General features: G+C 43.1%; 1 protein-coding gene across 6 annotated transcripts in view; it reads right to left on the reverse strand.

Moving 5' to 3' along the window:
- Positions 1 to 4,010: 4,010 nt before the first annotated feature.
- UBTD2 (ubiquitin domain containing 2) overlaps positions 4,011 to 20,082 on the reverse strand; it is a 60,737-nt gene continuing 44,665 nt past the window's right edge. For 3 of the 6 annotated variants that reach the window (XM_074838683.1, XM_074838686.1, XM_074838687.1), the window contains one exon: positions 4,011 to 10,226. In XM_074838683.1, the coding sequence (XP_074694784.1) occupies positions 9,829 to 10,226 (398 nt within the window). In that variant the 3' untranslated portion in view covers positions 4,011 to 9,828. The remainder of the gene's footprint in view (positions 10,227 to 20,082) is intronic. The other 3 variants (XR_012625007.1, XR_012625006.1, XM_074838685.1) reach the window with 3 other exon arrangements.

The following is a 20,082-nucleotide window of genomic DNA, read 5'->3' on the forward strand; positions in this document are numbered from 1 at the left end:
GCACGCTCCAGGAGCACATTTAGCAAGACAGCCATTAGTAACTGAGGGAGATCCCTTCTCTTTCTCCTCCTTTCTGCTGTTAGGTTCCTGGGTTATTGTTTTTATTGATAATTCTCCTCCTCTATGTTCCACTACCAGTATCCTCTCCAATTATTTGTTACAGGCAGTTGCATCTCTCGGGTAAGCCCTGCAGGGCTTGCAGCCTGTTTCCTGTATGGTTTAGCAGTGCAGCAAGGTATCAAAGCCTCCGTCCTACTCAGTGCCTGTGGATAGCTCTCTAATGCCCTTGGAGTAGTTTCCTGGAACAAGCTGTTTCAGCCCCAAGTTGCATGGATCCTGTCCTTTCATCTCCAGGCTGCCTGATTAAAGGGCCATTTCAAGCAGGAGCAGCACAGCTCTGACACAGCCATAAAGGCACCCCACTCCCCCTCATCCACACCATAACCCCAGCTGTTATGAATCACTCCAACATCTGCAAGTCATTACAAATGGTAGAGAAACAGCCATGTGCCAGAGAGGTGCCCTGTGAGCCTGTAACATGTTGGGGATGAGCCAGAGGCAATTGGTTGAAACCAATTTCTCCTGAGTTAATCCGGAAACTAGAGCAAGTTGGAGAAGGGGATGGGAGCCTGGACTTGGGGTCTTTCTCTGAAATAACTGTTTATATTGGGCAAGGCTGCCTTGCTAAGCTAGGGATCTATCTCCTCTCCAAAACTGAACTACAGGGAATTCAAGATGTTTGCAGTTTTCTGCATAGACAAACAACAACAAAAAGAGGAAGGGGATCATGAATAGCCTCCCAGCAGAACCAGAGAGCTCCTAACACACTAACAAGAACCCTTTACCCAGCTGGGAACAACGCAGCCTCGCTTCTCTGTCCCCCTGGGCTCAGCTTACAACTGCCAGATAGATGTACCAAACTTGTAGGAAGTGAATAAATCAAAGTGCTGCAGTTAAAGCCATTGTCTGCTCTGTTTTCTCCATTGCACATCGCCACTGCTCTGCCAAGGTGAGCACCAGAGACTGGTGTCTGAGGAGGAGGAAGGACTGGTGCAACTTGACTTCAGCCTGGTGCCTCACAGCTCTCCCCAGGACTAAGCCTGATGTCAGCGTTAGCTTCCCCCACGCGCTACCATAGGTGTGTCGTCTTGGTGATCTAGAGACAACCCCTTCCTGTCCCCTGCGTTACACACTGGTTTGGTGAGAACCTTCCTCCCTAGCGCTGCCCTTTTGCCACGTTCAGACACACACAAAGCCGGGCTGGTTTGAAACGGGGCAGACCGATGGCCGAGGCTGGAGCCAGTCATGCTGGCAGCTTTCTGCTCCCGTGCTTTCTGCTCTGCATCCCCCGCCTGCGTGCTCCGGGCTCAGGCAGCTCCCTGCATCCATGCTGCCGCTGGAGAGGAACAGTCCAACGACAGGAAACGCTGTTTGCTTTGTTAACGAAACCACCTAATTAAGTCCATGTGGAGAGAAAGCAAGGCGGCAGTTTAGTTTCTCTTGCTAAATATTGACTGTTTACCCTTTGGGCACAGCAACCCAGTGAATTTATTTCCCCCTCTCACCTTACACACAGGCCATCACACCATTGAGCCTCCTCCAAACTTGCTGCCATTAGAGAGCTTCCCTAACGAAGCGGCATGGCTGCAGCATAAGGGACTAATTAGAATTGAAAATTCCAGTCTCCAAGCACTGCTACTGACCTCCCATGAAGCGAGATTTCGGCACGCCTGTGAGGCCGCATCCCACCTCTCAGACCTTTGCAACTTCTCTGAGTCCAGAGAAAATAAACCACCCATCTGAAATCCCAACTTTCTGGAATTATTCAGAGAAAGAGAGAACACAATGAACAACTTTACGGAGCTGAGATGAGAGCTCAGTGCCTTTTCCATAAATTACCCTGATATTTTCAGCTGAGATTTGGAGGGACCGGCCACCTCAAGCTTTCAGCCAGATGCTCCCTACAGCGTCCAGAGCAGCTCTGGAGTCCTGCGCTGGCCGGGGCAGTTGCCCCAGCATAAGCAGCGGCAACATCAAGTGCAGTTAAAGACCATTTCCCTTGGTGCTGTCTCTGGAGCCCAGCACCAGTCCGCAGGAGCACAGGCCCAGTGGGATGGGTGTGCTGGCCAAACTGGGACGCAGCTTTAGCCAGCAGTTAGCAATCAGTTTGGCACAGGCCAGGCGCGAGGGTGCAACATCCACCCAGAATTCATCATCCGTGGCAGAAACCCCACGGTAGTCATAGCGGATTATGCAATGTCTTATAGCCAGATATAGGTCAATGAAACATCAATATAGGCACAATAAATACATTAATTATATATTAATTAGGAATAGAAACACCGTATCTGTATAACATAGCTCTATAAATCATATTCTTCTCCCCTAAGCTTGTATGCTGTAGGGTATGAAACAGCACTTGATTTTACTGCTTGCAGCCACCAAGAAAATTTCAACTCTTGTGCACTTTTGACCTAGAATCCCTGTCCTTTGGGGTTTTGCTTTGGTCAGCACTCAGCCTGGAGTTCCCCAGCCCACTCCATACACCGAACTGTGCTACAGCTGCATACTAAGGATAGCTTGGGGTGGTGTGGGTTTGTATGCACACATGCAGCAGGAGACAGACATCCCTCTTACTACTTGACAAGTGACTAAACTTTGCTCAGCTAGATGGGTAAAGAAAGGTCCCACGGAGTTTTATAATCCCGGTGTTTGAGGAAATCAGCTCCGAGAACTTCTCTGTCCGTGCCGGGGGAGGTGGAAGCAGGGCTGTCTCATGGGTTAGAACAAATGGTTACAAACAAGCCTTGGCACCTGTTATTTTGCATATGTATATATCTATATTAAAAAAGGGAATATGTACACACACATATATAAAAGGAATAAAAAATATATAAAAAAATGTATGTATAAAAAAGTTCCAGGAAAATCACATTTGTTGGTAACTCACATCACAAGTTCTACCATGAAATTATTCTAAGATAAAAAAAATAATTGAAATGTTTAGCTGTGATAACATTAGACCAAAGTGCCCTACAAAAAAATTACTCCTACTCCTCTGATACCTTAGGTAGTTAATCAAGACTATAAAGTGGTGACCTGAATTAAGACATGTCAGTTAATGTAATTATAGGACAATTACACAGATCCATTATTTTGCACTGTTCACCAAGGAGCCAGAAGCACATCTGCAGCCAGCCGAGCCAGGCACAGAGGAGGTTCATGCTGGATGTCTGAGTGCAGCTCCAGGCCCTGCATTCTCCACAGATTGCACACCTTATTCGCAAGAGAAAACGGTGTCACATACTAAAATCACTACCAAAATGTATCTCTAGGGTATGAGATAGGTAATGAAAAAGTTGTAGAGCTCCAGCCCAGAATTAAAAGCCCTATTGAAGAAATTTAAAAAGAAAAGCAACACTGAGTTTATTTCTTAAGGCATGGCATTTCCAGGATTACTTTTATTTTTTAAATGCAGGGGAGAAAAGTTTCTTTTTGTTTTAAATACAGGAAATTTTGTACAGCATTTCCAATAGACGTTCACGATGGTTTGCTCTCAATGGTAAAAGATCTTCCCTAGGTTAAAAAAAAAACCCATATAATTTAACAGTCTAAAGACAACCTGCTTGTGCTTTGCAGTTGATTAAAAATACGTGCACACGCTACTGAGATATGTCAACCAAGAAACAGAGGTACAACACAAAAATACATAATGCATTTTAAAAGTTACCTGATGTTCACAGCATCTTTGTATTGGCCTAGAATTCTTCATTAACTGAAGGAGCCGCGGGGGGAAATTTAAAAGCATATTTTGTACAACTGTTATATTTGATTCTAAAAGAATTTATAAAAGTTACAAGGGAAAAAAATGGTCACGTCACTGGAATCCCCTCGTCCTTGTTTCACTGCATGTTGGAGCTGTGTATTTTCTGTGTCAATACCAAATCTAGCACCATATCCTGTGTAAATGAATGTTACATGGCACACACAAACAAACTGCATACAAAAAGTTTTACCATAAAAATGAAGATATTTATTCAAGAAGTACAAATTTGATGGTACCAGCCATCTTTGAAAGCCATTACCATGAGGCAGAGAGGACACAAACCGAAGTCTCTTGCTCAGAGCATATGAAAGCAAGGGTCTTACAAATTGCCAGCTAATGCAGTCGTTTCAATCATTGCTCAAAAGCCACCTCCACTTTTTAAACATTCCCTGGACTTAAAAGAGGCACAAATAGGGTTTTTAATACAAGACTGGTTAGTTATTTTAATAAAGCCATCAGCTAAAATTTGTTTTAAAATTTCCTTAAATTGTCTCCAGCCTTTGACTGGACTCAAATTTCCTAAAGAAAAAAGGGACTTGGGAACAAGCAGGTGCAGAATTTTTGGAGCTCAAGATGAACTAAAAGTTTTAAGGCAGGAGTCAGGATTTTAAGTTCTCTATTTGCCCCATGGCTGATCGAATGGTCTTCATCTGTAAAATATACAAATACAGAGTTCTACCGGATAAATACCCAACAAGTGGTCCTGCTTTGAGGGCAGGAACATGCTTTTTCACAGAGAGTCCAGTGGACGTATTTATTAAAAGTCTCAAAGTCCACAGTAAGAAGCCCGCTGGTTAAAACATCACATCTTCCAACCATTTGACTTTTGTAGGCTCAGTGACATGTATCTCCCTTTGAAGGAGAGCTATAGCTCCATCTCCTATGAACAAGAGCAACACACACTCAGCTACGGAGTATCTAAGCGGATGAGATACAGAAGAGGAGAGCCATTTGCAGAACAGAGCAATCAAAAACACTTTATGAAAAGAAAAGTCTTAAAGCAGGCAGACTTGTATATACAGTCATTAACCAACAGAAGTGTTTGTAGCTGCAGAAACAATTGCAGGACATTCATCTCCTTTGGGAGAAGACAGAAGCACGGTTGCTGGGAAGTTGAACTCCAAAGCTTCCTCGATCAGTTAACTTGCAAGGCAGACCACCAACATCTAGTGGGTTTGAAGCAGATTTTTTTCTTTTTCCAAGAAAGTTGCAGAGCATATGAAGCTCATCCCCCCACCCAAAGCAAGTTTTTGAAAACGCCTTTCTCAAATACCTCTACATCCTACTCCAGGAGAGCGCAAGCTGTCCAAGAGCTGCCAGCTGTCATCCAGGAGGGAGTCAGAATTATGGGGGAAGTGGTGAAGGGCAAAGGAAAAAAAAGCCCCTTTTTCTAACAGAGACTACTTTCTTTTCAACATAACAGGATCTGAGCAGCGCAGTGAAAAAGCGAACTTTTTTTTTTGTAATGTAAACATTGTCTGCATAAGGTGCAGGGTCTTGGATGTATGTACAATGACATAGAAAAGCATTTGTAAAATATAGATCAAGAATCAGAAATGTAGCTACCACTTATGCTTCTGAAGATAGAAATGGAGAAACATATAGCATTCAGTTCGTCAACACTTACACAGTGAAAATGCTTTCAAAACGCCATGGCTAAAAGCATCCCACTGTTGTAACAAAGATTTTTTTTTAATAGTTTTTAAGTTTTTACATTATTTACTAACAATGGATATATATGCAGAAGCATGTCATACTACAGCAATATTTTATCAACCGGCCATCTGCTTTACCAAAGGTTATGCACATTGCCATATGTTGCCTTGTTGCTCCAATGAACTCCTCTTTCCTCTTCTCCCCAAAGCAACTTTGGAACTTTCTGTGAAAGGTGAGAAGCTGGGTTTTGTTTGGTTGCTTCTGGGGTGAGGTTTTTTTGTTATTATTACTGCTTTTAGCATTGGGGTCTATTAAAAACCCAACTTATTACACTGCTGACTCACATCATTTAGTTTTCCAAAGTATTTCCCAGATCCAGAGAAGCAGAGGCCTTCAGAAAACTATAAAAAAGTTCTCTCAGTGCAGCTATTCCAAGCTGTGTTTTCTGCAGAGGACACCAATAAACTGTGACGCACAAAGAGCCAAGGTAGTCAATGAAACTTTTGGGAGCTGGATGCTCTGAAGGAGCAGCTGTCACTTGGTTGTGGAAGACGACCCTGAGCATCCTTCTGTAGCACATGGAGCAACGTACCTACAGCACCTGCGGCTTTTCTGGAGCTCCCTTGCCCCAGCAGACTACACATGTTCATGCCTCTCTGCCCTTCAAGCTGTTCAGGAGTGTGGACTTTCACTAGGTTATTGCTTCTGGGTCAGACAGAAGCAACAATAAAGAGTATAAAAATCTGAATCATGTCCAACCAACCTGTCACTAACGTGGTAAAAATGTTGTCTACTAGCATCAGTTCATAGCCAGAGATAATCAGGAATGACACAAAGGGCTGATGGGTTTAACAAATAAAAAATCCTATTACTCCTCACTTGTCTGTACTTGGCATTGCAGTTCATGGCTGTGTACATTAAAAAACCTGTTGCATTGCTTCAATTATACCCAAGACACCACACAGTGCAGGGCAGCACGCCAACTGGCATGCCAAAACCCAGCCCAGGCCCCGTGTCCAGCGGTGTCGAGCTGCAAGGTCAACACATGCTCACGCTGCAAAACAAAGATGCACACACCGGCGTGCTTCTATCCCTTCTCCCCATGAGCAGCCACTGGTGTCCACCGTGCAGACCTGCACCAGTCCTCACTGGGGCTGCCAGCTACACAGCTGTTTAGTACGTGGTTAGTCTCACTTCAGCCATGCCTACTCTGCTCTGCAATTAGACAAACCTTCCCTCCCTCCCTCCTCCAGGCATGTGGGGAGCCCTGCTCTGCCCCAGGAGCCTGCACAAGTCGCACTGGAGCCCCAGCCTGGTCCCCTGCACTGGCCTTTGCACCAAAGACCATCTCACAGGACAAAGACAAGGCATTTCAGAGACAGAAATGACTGTTCTCTCAATGTATATTGCAACTTCTAATTGTATACATGGGATATGTCAGTCAACATACTGTATGCTTATTTTTTTTAATATATATTTTGAAACTTAGAATTCTTTCCTAAATCTTGTAAAATTTGTTTCCAGCAGGGTATGTGCTCAGTACACCTGTCATTTTATACAAAAGATCTTGAAGAGTCTTCATTTTCACCTATAAAAGCACTTTACCATTGAATTTTTTGTTTTAGATACATGCTTAAGGGCTGAAAATACTCTGTTAAAGAGTTAACAGAGAAAATACTCTGTTAAAGAGTATTTTCATGAACCAATTCTCTGTTCTACTGAAAGTCCACTCATGACGTGGCCTTCAGATCATCACCTTGCTCCCCAACATAAAAGCAATTAGTATAAAACATGGTCATCTATTATGGCATAATAAAACTGAACCTTTTACAGCTGAGCGGGGGGAGAGGGAAAGAAGGAGCTCTCCCAGACTCTACACACTGTAATCTCAAAGACAGTACATGGTAACAATGGCCTGAATCAAAAATAGAAAAAAAAAAAATCAACAAAATGTATCATACAAAAAAAAAAAAAAAGAGTAGTGTTTTAGTGTTCACAGTTACAGAACTGTCACCCTGGTTTGCTCCTCCTTAATCTATCATGATTTCCCCGCTTCCAGAACAGACTGCAGGGAAATGACATTGTAAAGACCATTTATACAGAGATGTAAGTTATCCCTTACAAGACAAGTAGTGTCTTCCTGGCACGAAACCATCCTTTGCCCAGGGAAAACCCGAGAGATTTTTTAGTTGTTTATATATCAAGTATTTTTTTCCCCTCTGGAATGCAAAAGATCTGTCTGCAAAAACCCAGTATAGTAAATCATATCTGCCTTTAAAAAACTCCACAATAGAAAACTTTTTTTATAGATTAGTATTTATCAGCTTTGATTTCACCTTTAAAAAGAAAAAAAAAGAAAAAAGAAAACCAAGTCACTTTGGTGTTTAGGAGAACAGGGAACTAATTTTCCTTTATACAGCTCTGCCACTGCACTTCATTCATCCTGTACCAAATTAGGGCTAAAGGAGCTGCCAAAAAACCATAGGCTTAATACAACACGGGGACCAAAAAGAAAGATATATTTACTTCAGGTGGGATGGGAAATGCATATAAACTGTGGATCTGTTTCCAACCATCAATGCAAATTCTGTGCCTGCTTCCACCTGCTGGGAAAGACTCATCTTGTTCTACAAGTGACCTCTGCTCATTCTGGCTCTATGCTGATGCTCACGGAGCAAGAACTCCCTTCGAGTCCAAGAAACTGAATTCTGTGGAATTAGTGAAGGAGCAAAGTAACAAGTTTAAAATTGTCAGTGTAACCCACCAGTTTCACTAGCAGACGAGAAAGAGCTGGAACAACTGTAGCTTTAGATCATTGATTCAAAGAAGGAAGACAGAAAGCAATAAAAATACGCTATTCATACCTGAATAGCACATTCGACTTGGGAAGAAGTGAGGTCATTTCAATGATGGCTGAAAAAACAAGCAAACTAGAAATCACATTTAAAAGGAACAGGGCATTTGATCTCACACAAAGGCATTACCAGACAGGGGTGCAGAGCAGCCAAAGGAACACAGAGAGCATCTCTAACTGAGGAAACAAACAATTAGATTCCCCCCCCTCTCCCCCCAATATGCTCTGATTCAGATTTTTGAGACTACAAAAGGATTTGTCATTTGCTGAAAGGGCTCCTCTTACATTCTGAAGGGAAAGCACTGGCTGTGAAACACCACCATCACGCTCTGGGCTGTGGGTGGGTGCCAGTGAAGGTACCTCCAGTTGCCCTGGCTGGGGAGTCACCAGAGCTAGAAGACTGGCCGCTGCTTCAGATGACACTCACACAAAAAGCTGAAAACCATGTGCTGTTGTATCCTCCTTACCATCTTCCATGCTTTGTGCCCTCTAGGAACTGAGCAGGGGAAGTTGCAATCCATTGCATCTGGGTGTAACTGCAGTTTAACCTGGACCTATTACACTGGTGCCATTTGACAAAGGTGATGCACTTAACGCTTAAGCACAGACCAGAGCATCACTCACCTTAGCTAGCCTGATCAAAGCTTGTTTTCATGATCTGAGTGATATATATTAATTCAGCAGGCACGTACTCAGGTGCCAGTCAGCCAGTAAACTTCAGGCTAAGTCAGTCTTGTAGCAAGTAAGTTTACAGTACAGTACATGAGAGTATACATTGACTAAGTTATTGCCTAAGGCTCCGGTGGGCTGTGTTCCCAGCTCGGGAGCCAGCAATGGCACAGGACTGTGTTGCCATCTTGGAATGTACAATTGCTTGGTCTGAGGATCACCGAGAGCTGCCTGCATGGGACTGAGACCGAGCCCCCAGCGCAGCTCCGCTACCCAGGGCCGGCCGTGCCTGGGCAAAGCACGTGAGTTAGGTCAAACCAGAAAGGATCCCCGTGAACAGGCAGCGCGGGACCGACCCAGAGCAGCTGTGATTCTTGCACGAACTGTATGTGGTGCTGATATGAAATTTTATAAATTGATTAGTTTTATTTAATAAAAAAAGTGCTCTCTGTTGCTCTGGCTCCATGGATCAGGACACCACCTACAGTTTTAAGAATCATTACATATTTGTATTGTTTAAGTGAACGACAATCTCTTCCCTCCCTCTTTATACCTCCTTCCTTTTCCCTTCCCCTTCCCTCTCCCTTCCTTTGCCCTTGCCCTGTGCTGCCTGCTGTTGTGTTAAATATGATGATCAGGCAAACCCCAAAGGCCAGTTTACATTTTTATGTTTTGTTTTTGCAGATCTCCATCACAGATGGAATTTTTGCTGGTCAATTTTTGGAACCAATCCATTAGCAGGACAAACCGAAAGAAGAGAGGGCAGTGAAAACAAACCCCATGACAGAGACGGAGGAAAGAAGAATCAATAAACAAGCAGAAATCAGTTTTCCACCGGGGTGGGATTTGCTAAGGGCTGGCTCACGATGACTTGCACCACATAGTCCTTTGGGATTTTCAGCTCCTCCAGTTTCATTTTGTCTGCCAGCGGCCTGCCTGAGAAGAACCAGCGCTGGCTGCCTGGCTCCACCCCCTCCACCGCGTGCAGCCGCCTCTTCATGTGGTACACCGTGTCCATGCTGCGGACCATGAGTTTGAGGTCTTTGCCTGTGGACAGGCGCAAACGAAGCTGGCATTCGTGCCCTGAATTGGGTGGGGGATCCGGAATATCCAGAGTCTCCAGGTCACCCTTCTCCTCTATCATGTTGATAGGCGGGGCGAGGCAGTAGACAGGAAGCTGGTACCGGTTGCCCAGTTCATCGTAACACTCTGTAAGAGCACCTTTAGGAGATAAAAGGGGAAAGCATGAGTATGAATGCATTTCACATTTAACACTGAAGTGGTCACGCTCGGAAGCATTTACCCTACTGTTAAACCATCTGAGCGGTGAGGTCTGAATTCAGGCTTTAAAGGATCGATACAACAATCTCAAGTTTTCATTAAAAATTGCTTCACTTTGTTTTCATATGGAAACTTGGGGTTGAGTTACAAGCACCTTCTAAAAGCCAAATGCACCCCTCCCTCCAGATAAACCAGGATAAACTTCAAAAGCAGCAGGAAGAGATGAGGGAGGATGATGTTCTCCCCACGAGCCATTTAAAAGAGGAGTACTTCTCTGGCAGCACAGCCTGAGGTTCAGGGCACATGTGCACCCAGAAAATGCTACTTGGATGAACTACACAATCCCAAACCCTGTGAAAAGACAAAAGCTGTGAAAAGACAAAATGGCAAAGACCAAAGGCAAAAGACCCCTGTGAAAGAAAGATTTTGTAACTTGTCAAACATTTAAAAATTGCTGAAATAGTTTCATATAGGACCCATGTTTTAGTGAGCACTGCCAGAACAAACACACACGACCACCCAAGTCAGACAACTCTGTGGCTCCGTACGGAGCACGATGTCACCACCAAAGCAATGACACCCAGCACATACTTTATATTTGCATGGGATCTGTAACTCCCATATTCAAAACTCTGAAGTTTCAGGAGTAATTTTTATTTCCCCAGACTCCTGAGAGATTCCTCAGGATAATCTGGGTGTTTGTGTTAAAGACAACCAGGCAGCAGCGTGCTGCCTTGCACACGACATTCCTTCCTACTGAAATGGTACAACACGCATGGAACGGCTCAAGAATTGTAACACTTACTGAAGTAACAAATATAAGCTGACTTTTTTCACAGTATGAGACTCACTCTATAAAGATATTTCAAGAACTACCCTGGAAAAACAGCAGCACATTTTTCAAAGAGTTGCAGCAAGAGAAGGCTGAAAGGAGAGCCCTGCTGCATACAGCACGCATCACCTCTTGCAGCAAGCCAGGAAACCAAGATGCTGAGGAAGCTGCATCCTAAATCACAGCAGAAATCCCTTCTCACTGTGGCTAAAAAAAACCCAGACATTCACACTCCCAAGCAAATGCTTCTCCCTTTTTGAATTTACCTGCTGTAATAAAGTTCTGCGTTTTTGCCCCTAGAGGGGGCACATTCACTTGCAAGATCACCCATCCTTTTGTAGTTGGAAATGTTTGAAGAGGAGCCAAGTCCTTGAGCTACAGAATATTTAAAAAACTCTTTGACTCGGCAGTTCTGCACAGAACATCCAACTGCTCCTTGTTAGAAACTAAGGGCGGTTTTTTTTAGTTGGAGGTTTTTTCATGCTGACAGTGAGTTGTCTTAAACTTTGCTGTTTGATCAGCAAAATTACCACAATATAAAATTGTAACTTGGGGATATACTGTGTCACTCATTCCATGTGACAGCAGCATCTTGTGCTGGAAATCTTCTTTCTTTCAGACAGAAGGCCCCCTTTTTAAAGGATAATTGCGTTGATGGAAACACACAGAGGAAGTCTTTGGCTAAAAGACCAATGTCTTAGCTGCAGCTGCTTTTTGAGGCTTTTCTGTTTATACAGGTAGCACCAGGGCAGCTATGTCCTGAGATTTATTGAGAAAACAAAACAAAAAAGGAAATCCAGAAAAACATAGTTATACCACTCACTACAGTCTTGTATTATTTATGAATCTCAGAGCAAAGCAGCTTTTATCAAAACTGTATTGGATCCGTACCCTTCATGGTACTCTCTGATTCACAGACTAAAGCCTGAAGTTCCCATACTTCAGTGTTGTTTTACAATGTTCATTTCATTCTGTACACCTGATCTATTTAGTAAATGTCACAGCACTGAATTCTGGTTCACGGTTCATAGAAACAAGTAGATGCAGTTTGCTGCTAAAAAAGAAGAAGAATCCGAACTTCAACAGCCCTTAAATTTAGCCAGGGCAGCTAAACCTGCACCTTTCTTTAAAAGCCATGTATCTTAAAAAGAATGCTCCTACTTTAGAATAGCATATCAAAGAGTTAATTTTAAATAGCATGGGGTAAGCTTGCTAAGGAATTTCTTCATCATTTATATCCTTGCCCAGCTGAACTAACATCAAGGTCAAAGCATATGCTATAAACACCGGATTGCTTAATCATAATCAGATAAGCAATATTAAAAAAACCTTCTGAAACAGCAGCTAACTTGGAGGTCTGTCTTTTTAAAAAGAAGAAAAAAAAACAAGAAAAAAAAAGACGCACTAGAGGAAACCTCTTGGAAATAAACACTGCACAGTCCCATCCCAGGCTAAGAAACTGTTTATAATGGTTACCATAAACCTTACGAGTAATCCCATTCTTCCACTCATACTGGCAGAAACGTCCCTAAGACTCTCAAGGCCCGTTACCTACCACTCAATGGTTTTCAAGACTGGATATATTGGTTAAAGCACAGAAGACAACAACTATTGCAAGCAGAAGAGACTTTATGGTGGTACCACCTCCTTACTGGCACACCACGCCTGCCAAAGGCCAAGCCAGAGCTCCAAGGAGGAGCCGAGGAGGTGTTGGTCCTCACCTCCAAAGAGACAGAGCTGTGCACACACACCCTGGTCCCCTTTAGCCAGCTGATGCCCTCCGGGCTTTATGAGGCTTTTGGTTAAGTGATCTTTGGAGACGGTCAGTCTCTGCTACAACCTTCAAGATGTTGTAAATGGCAACAAATTCAAAGGCAGAACGTGAAGGGGTTGGAGTTCAAAAGTGAAACAATGGCTGAATGTGTTAAACAGAAGGCATGATGAGTGTGGAGCTATTTTAAGTGATATTGGCAAATACAAGTTATCGGAGAGGAAGAGAGAAAGTGGTCGAATTGCCCACAGCCACCACGGCAAGGCCTATCTCACCAGCCAGATGGCAGCTCTTCACCAAGGCATTCGCTGCAGCGTCCCTTATGCAGTGCAAAGCATGCAGGAAATTAAACATCCAAACTACAAAACCCTTCATAATTTTGCTGTTATAATTGAAAACCATGTTTCTGATCCTCCCTGCAAGATACATCAGATTAGGCCACACAAGTTATTCAGCAGAAAGGGGCACTAAAAGAATGTCAAGCTTTTATGAGAAAACACAGTGCAAAAAAGAAAAAACCTGTGGTGGTTTTTTTTTTTAGGTTTCTCTGTTACCTAGGCAACTAGGGTCCTCACCATCCAGTTACAGCATAGGAAGGATGCAGCCTTCCTTAAACCAGAGAAGGAAAAAGCAATGCAAACATAGGTTTTGCAGTTCAGACAGGCAGCCCTGTGCCCAGCCTGGCAGTCAGGGTGCTCGGAGCTGCATGAGGACAGCCCTTGCCAGTCCCACTTAGACAGCTTTCCCCTTCCCTGCTTCCCCTTCCTTCCCCAAATCCTGCAGCTGGACGCTGCATTAGGCAACCAGACCAAGTTCAGATGCCAAAGCCTAGAGGGTGAGTCAGTACTTTGAATTTTCACTGCTGGATCATACCAAGAAACTACGTAAAAGGGACAGATGTCAGGAAGAAAGCATCAGAGAGGATGGGTGGCAGGCACACAAGTCTAGGTGGAGGATTCTGTACTGGACATGAAAGATCAAGATGTTATAAAAAGACCTTACGACAATATTGAGGAGAGGACAAGTTAAGGTTATCAATACTTCATATACTTGAGTATTCTTTTTGTGTATTTAAATCCTCCTCTAGATGTTGACATGACTTTAATAAACTTGGACACAAAACATCCTGGTAGCAACATGAAGAACTGCCTTTGAGGAAGCCAATGATAGAACCAATCAACAAACGAACCTACCCATCCAAACCCTAATCCTCTCCAACTTTCTACCATTCAGAATTAAGGTGCCATGGCATGTAATCTAAAGAGTGCTTTTGAGTGCACTGACTGACTCAATATTCTGAAAATTTCCCAGTTAAAGACTGTCAAGCAGTATCGATGCTGCACCACAGTTATGGAGTTAACTTTATAGGCTTGATTCAAGTCATATGGAACAGAAGATACAATGCTAGAACCACAGCAGACAGGAGTATTTTAATATTTCAAAAGTAGCATCAGCTTGAAGACTGAGGAATTCTGCAAGGAGCTACAGGGCAGAGCTCCCTGTTGGTTGTTAACCAGGTAGGAGACAGCTTGACAGTTTTGGGTGGAAAAAGATGCAGATGTGATCAGCAAGCATACGGAACTGGAACATTTTGAAATTAATTGCCTTGCAGGCCATAAAAACTTTGTTTTACTAATATTATTAGGTTGGAAATATTTCTCTGAATTGGTAAGGGAAAGCACTAAAAAAAAGGGCTGGTTGAGATACTGTTTCCACCCCTAAGCAGTTCAGAGTTCAGACTGACCTGTCCTTCTGCACATTTAAAGGATTAACAATTTAAGAGACCTAAATGACATGAAGGTGAACTTTTGCAAGTTATTGAAATCAGGCATATATGACCACAGTCATTTAAAAACATAAAAAGTTTTAATGTATTTTAATGCCATTTTGGCATTAAAGCTGCATACCATTCTCTCTTCAGAAAAAGCAGCAATTTTTTTGTTTTCTGCTCATGATGTGCCTTCTATTTCTTTAAGATTTTGAGCAGTTTTGAGAAGTATTGCTCAGAAACGCCCAAAACTTAAGAACTGAGCAGATTTCCATCTCTTCTTCCCTACCCCCAGACAGACTTGCTGCAGGAAGAGAAATTAAGATCACACAAAACAAAATCTAGCATTGCAATGAGACTAGCTAATTTAAGAGGCTTAAGTGTCTGTGTATAACACATTTGCCCAAGAAACAGCTGGTTCATTTGTTTTTCTTACTGAAAAACTCCATTCCAAACCCAAGTTGAGCCTGGATTGCTGAATAAATTGGCAATAGTAGAGCTTTCACCTGTAGACTATTGGTGTGAATCCAATATAGGTCACTAATGCCTGAAACTCGTTATGAGCATCAGAAAACAAGCAGGTCGTCTTCTGGGTCCTACAGTACAGCAATTCCTAGAGAGCAATGACTGCGGCAGAAAAGCTGATCTATCTCTTCATCTTTATTAGTTGCTGATTCCAGGTCACAGCTGGGAAACACAGGATCTTGTAAGAAAAAAAAATGTGTACTGACATCAACAGCACACGAGAGTGGTGAAGGGTGGTTTTGCCCAGTACGTGAACAGGATTGAGACAAGTACAATCAAACAAGTAGAAACACAGGAGTGGTTTGTTCCAACTCACAACCACCACAACCTGCAAGGAGTTAATAGAAAAAAAGCTTTAACGTTAAATCCCATATAACTTAATAATGACTGAAATGGCTTAATGCTGCAGCTAACAACCGTAGCTCTCCCATTTTCAGGGGGGCAACATACGGGAGTACTCGTGCAAGCCTGTGCCTTGCACCATGTACAGAGAACAATGACGAGGCTATAACGATTAATGATATGGATGAAGCACTTGATAATAAACCACATATATAAGCCCCTTCCCATGCTTCTCCCACACTAAACTTCCATGCATTATGCAAATTTAAACTACCATAAAGCTATTGTACAAAGCCTTTATAAAGGTATAAACTTGTCTCCTAAGCCACAGCACAACTGCTTACACAATACAGCTCTGCTCTCATCTTCAGCCTTCCTTTATAATAAACTTACTCCAGCTCCTTAAAGAATGGGTTTTGTAGATAGTAAGTGTTAAGCATTTAATAATTCTCATTTCAAATTCACTGTAAAACAGCTCTTCCATTATGGGAACATTATTGGTCTGGCTCAATTCCACAAAGGAGAACAACTCCCAGAGCCAGCAGGAGATCCCAGTGCTTCAGGAGCTGCTTGGTGAGTGGAGACCAGCTCACTCCTGCTTGTGGCAACTGGCACAAGACTGACTGGAATTGTGCTTAGTGCATTACAACAAGGGAAAGAAGGAGAAAACTAAGACACTCTTCCACTGACTTTGTAATCCTCTCACCCCGCTCTCTGGCGGGAGAACCACCTTGTAGCTGGTTCACTGAATCAGCTACTGCACTGCTCATGCTCATCTCCACGCTTGGATGTTCTTTAGAAAACCCGGCTCACCCAGGCTGCAAGATTGCTGATAAAATAATGTACATTCAGCTGTCTGAAAAGGCTCTGCAAGGCAATAACCCGAGACAAGCTTGCAGCAGAGTATTTGCTACACAGACTCTTGAGGTCCCTTCCAACCTGAATGATTCTAACTAGCTGCTTTTGCTGTAATAATACTTTAAAGAGCAAATCTCAGTTGGGAGGATCTAGCCAAAGATCCCCATGTATATCCAAGTCATCCTGCTTCAAACTAAGCACACCTCACCCCAGTGCGGGGCAGGTTTGTGAATCAAGCTAGCGATCTCATGAGTAAACCATTCTTAAAACCAGTTTTGCAACTCACGCCTGCACGCTGGCACAGGGGAGGAAAACTCAAACCGCTATCACCAGATCAGCGGTGCCCAGTACCTACAGAAACCAGAGAGCAGCAACACTGCAAAGAGCCAAGCTTGCATTCTAAGATGGCATTGCCTGCACTCACCTGCCAAAGAAACTGAGATGCATCTGAACCACAAAGCAAGCCAAGGGGTTTCTGCAGCTCCTTCTGCACTAATCTGCTGGCTAAGAGGGATGTGCCATCCTCACTGCGTCTGAGGTATGTCTCGATCCTGTGCTGTAACTGAAAGCCAGTCTGCCTCCATGCCACTGCTACCTATGTTTGTCAGAAACCTTTTGTTTTGGGTTGGATTTTGGAGAGGGGGGCAGAGAAGGAGCAGGGGGAGTTTATTCTGGGAAAAGGCTGGTGCAGATATACAAACTGATCCTCTCCCTTTATCATAGCAGAGCACCAGCATCAGTTAATTCATTAGCACTAATTAACTAGGCTGAAGGTGAAAGATAATTAAGATTAACACAGTCTTCTGAAAGACAGAAATTTCTGCATTAGATAAGCAAGGCACTTTTCTTCAAATTTTAGCTGCAGTTAGTAGGTGTGCATCCCTTACCGTTCCTGCTGTGCTGGCTGTGGGAGAGCAGGGCAGGGAGAGGAGAGGGATTATCTGCCACAGGAGGAGGGATGGGTGGTGACGGAGAACGATGTAGGAAGGAGAATGCTTATGGGAAAGGGAGGGTCAGGGCCATGAACTAAATCCATTAAAAATTCCTCTTAAAAATCCTCACTAGTGCCAACAACGGCAGTGGCGATCTTGTCAGAAGGACTGGGATCTGCAGCCCCACGGTGCTCGTCTGCCAGAGAAGGAGGGGAAGCCAGAGAAGAGGGGACCTAAACCAGAAAGCTCAAAACTTGATAGCGGCGTAGCTTACAGAACAGAGCTAATTCTTCCTTAATGCAGTTTTACTAGAGCACAAATACCTGCAGTCTATGCAGCTTGTTGGCTTTTCATCTGCTTTGGATGGGGCAAAGACACCCACTTGGCTAGTACATACCTGTAATCCAGTGTGGCTAAGGACTGTCAGTTACTAGACCAGGACTATGAATAACAACTATAAACTAAACAATGCAAGAAGATGGTGAATTTTAACCACAACCATGGGTTTTAGAGGCTGGTTAACCATGCACCCAGTCATGGCATCCTTTACGGCAAGTTTACGCATCCCTTTCCTTGCAGGCTTTTGCCACTCTAGAACACACCGATTCATCGGCAAGTCGTTTTTTATCCAAATGAGGTTTGAAAGAGAAAGTCATTTATGTATTAATGCTTGGGAGTTGTCGTGTTAGTGATACCATATGTACTGCCACTTCTATATAATTCTGTAAAACTTGGATCTAATATTGCAATAAGGTAACAGCTTCCAAGAAACATTACATCAAGGTTCAAAGATGACAAGTCTTTTTACTAATGAAGTATTCATGTACTATTCTGCTTTGCATGTCATTAAAATAGATGCCTGTCTAGACAAGCTTCTTAGATAAAAATTTTTTTTAAAATCTGGTTGGTAAAAGAGCTTCTCTGTATACCCTCTTCATTTATATTTGCTGTTCTCCATTACTCATCTTCTTAAACAGGGTGGGGGGATGTGGAGAAAAAAAGAAAGCACGGTATCACAATCATCTGAGCCTGCATCCTATCCCTCCATGGACTTGGCAATTTTTAAAGTGACCAGGTTATCTGTTCAGTGTGAGGACCCACAGAAGCTGAACTCAAGATTTGCAGTTGTCACTGCCTTTGTTACCATGGAATATTTAACTAGTCTGTTGTTCCTGTAAACCCAGAGTGAATACCTAGCACTCAGCATCCAAAATCCTATGACTTGGAAAACCAAATGAGAGGTTAACAATAGCATTTTATACAAATGATAGAAATTTTCCTTTTTCTTGCCAACCACAAAGCGGTTTTTGCTCTGGAGGTCTACAAAGCTTTTCCTCTGCTCTCCTAAAACGGAGTTGTAAAAGTCTCCTTCTGCTGCAGAAGTCATGGATGTTTGACTATGATGTTGTAGAAAGGCCCCCAGAAAACACAGCATACTGGCTCTTGAGGTACAAATGCTTTTTCAGAAAATAGAAGAGGAGATGCCATATGGACTGCAGAAGGTCTGTTAATCCTAAACTAGACCCCTACGTTTACAAAGACTCCATCATCCTATGAAAAGCAACATGCTTTGTGAGCACTGTTTTCGGTGTGCAGAAAAAAGTCTGTCCATTACAGTAGGACTTCTTACATAATAACCATATACAAAACATCACTATTCAGTCTCACTTTCCTAATATGACAAACTACTTTGTTATTTCCAGTTACTTGTGGAAGACAAAGTAACTGCTACACTATTTGCATTTTACTATAAGAGGATTTTCCTTTAGCTAAAGATCAGGAGGACACTAATGATCAACACCGTGGACAACAACATCATCCAACAAATCTGCCAGAGCCTGTTGCACTCCTTTCCAAATAAGACAAAAGGCAAAGATGACTTTACCTTTGCTCGAGACTAACCTCATTAAGTACAATCCACCTGTCCTTAACTGCTTGTCCTACCTTGGACCGCCTCTTGTAACCACCTCAAGAAAAAGCATGTTCTTTTGCTTCTAAGGCAGAGGAGGTGTGACCTATGCTGAGAGGTTCAACTAGCAACTAGTGACTGCAGTGCTTTGAGCTGCTCCATCTCCATTGCATATGACCAGTGCCAGCGTGCTTAACCTTCAAACAAGCCCCTGCCCACCACAATGCCCTCTCTGGGTAGCAAAACGATATTTTAAGACTTAGTTTAATCTGAGCTAAAAGTGGATATGGGTGGAAATTCAGCTCGAGACAGCATTTACAGCTTCAGCTACCACAGCAGCAGAGACAACCTCTTAGACCAAACACAAAAGCAAATGCTGGATTTTATGGAGTGCAGCGAGTCCCACACCAGATTGTAATGAGAGAAGGATGTGGAAAACTCCTACTTTCTATGACTAAACAACCCTCCCCATAACCTACCTATATGCAACAGAGGAAAGAAAGAAAGCACAGAATGACCTAGACAAAAGTTTATCCTGATCATTCTTCTCTTCTCCCAAACTTGTTGACATTCAAAGACCTGTTAACGAGCATGGAAGTCACTCATTTGCATGCTCAGTCTCCAAGGTTAATCAGCAAAAATGTTAAAGGCTCCAGGGCAGTCAAGCAAACTGACAATCCCACATTAATACCTACCTCCTAAAATAAAACTTCAACACAAAGCTATTTAGAAAGGTGGGGGCAGAGAGGATTACGGAAGGTTGGAGGAAAGATGTGGAGCAACAGAAGCCTGCAGTATTGCTTTATCCCATGTAGTGTGCTCTTCACGTCTAGGATGCTACGCCTTCAATTACCCTATT

This window comes from Strix aluco, chromosome 13, assembly GCF_031877795.1.
Source record: "Strix aluco isolate bStrAlu1 chromosome 13, bStrAlu1.hap1, whole genome shotgun sequence".
NCBI lineage: Eukaryota > Metazoa > Chordata > Aves > Strigiformes > Strigidae > Strix > Strix aluco.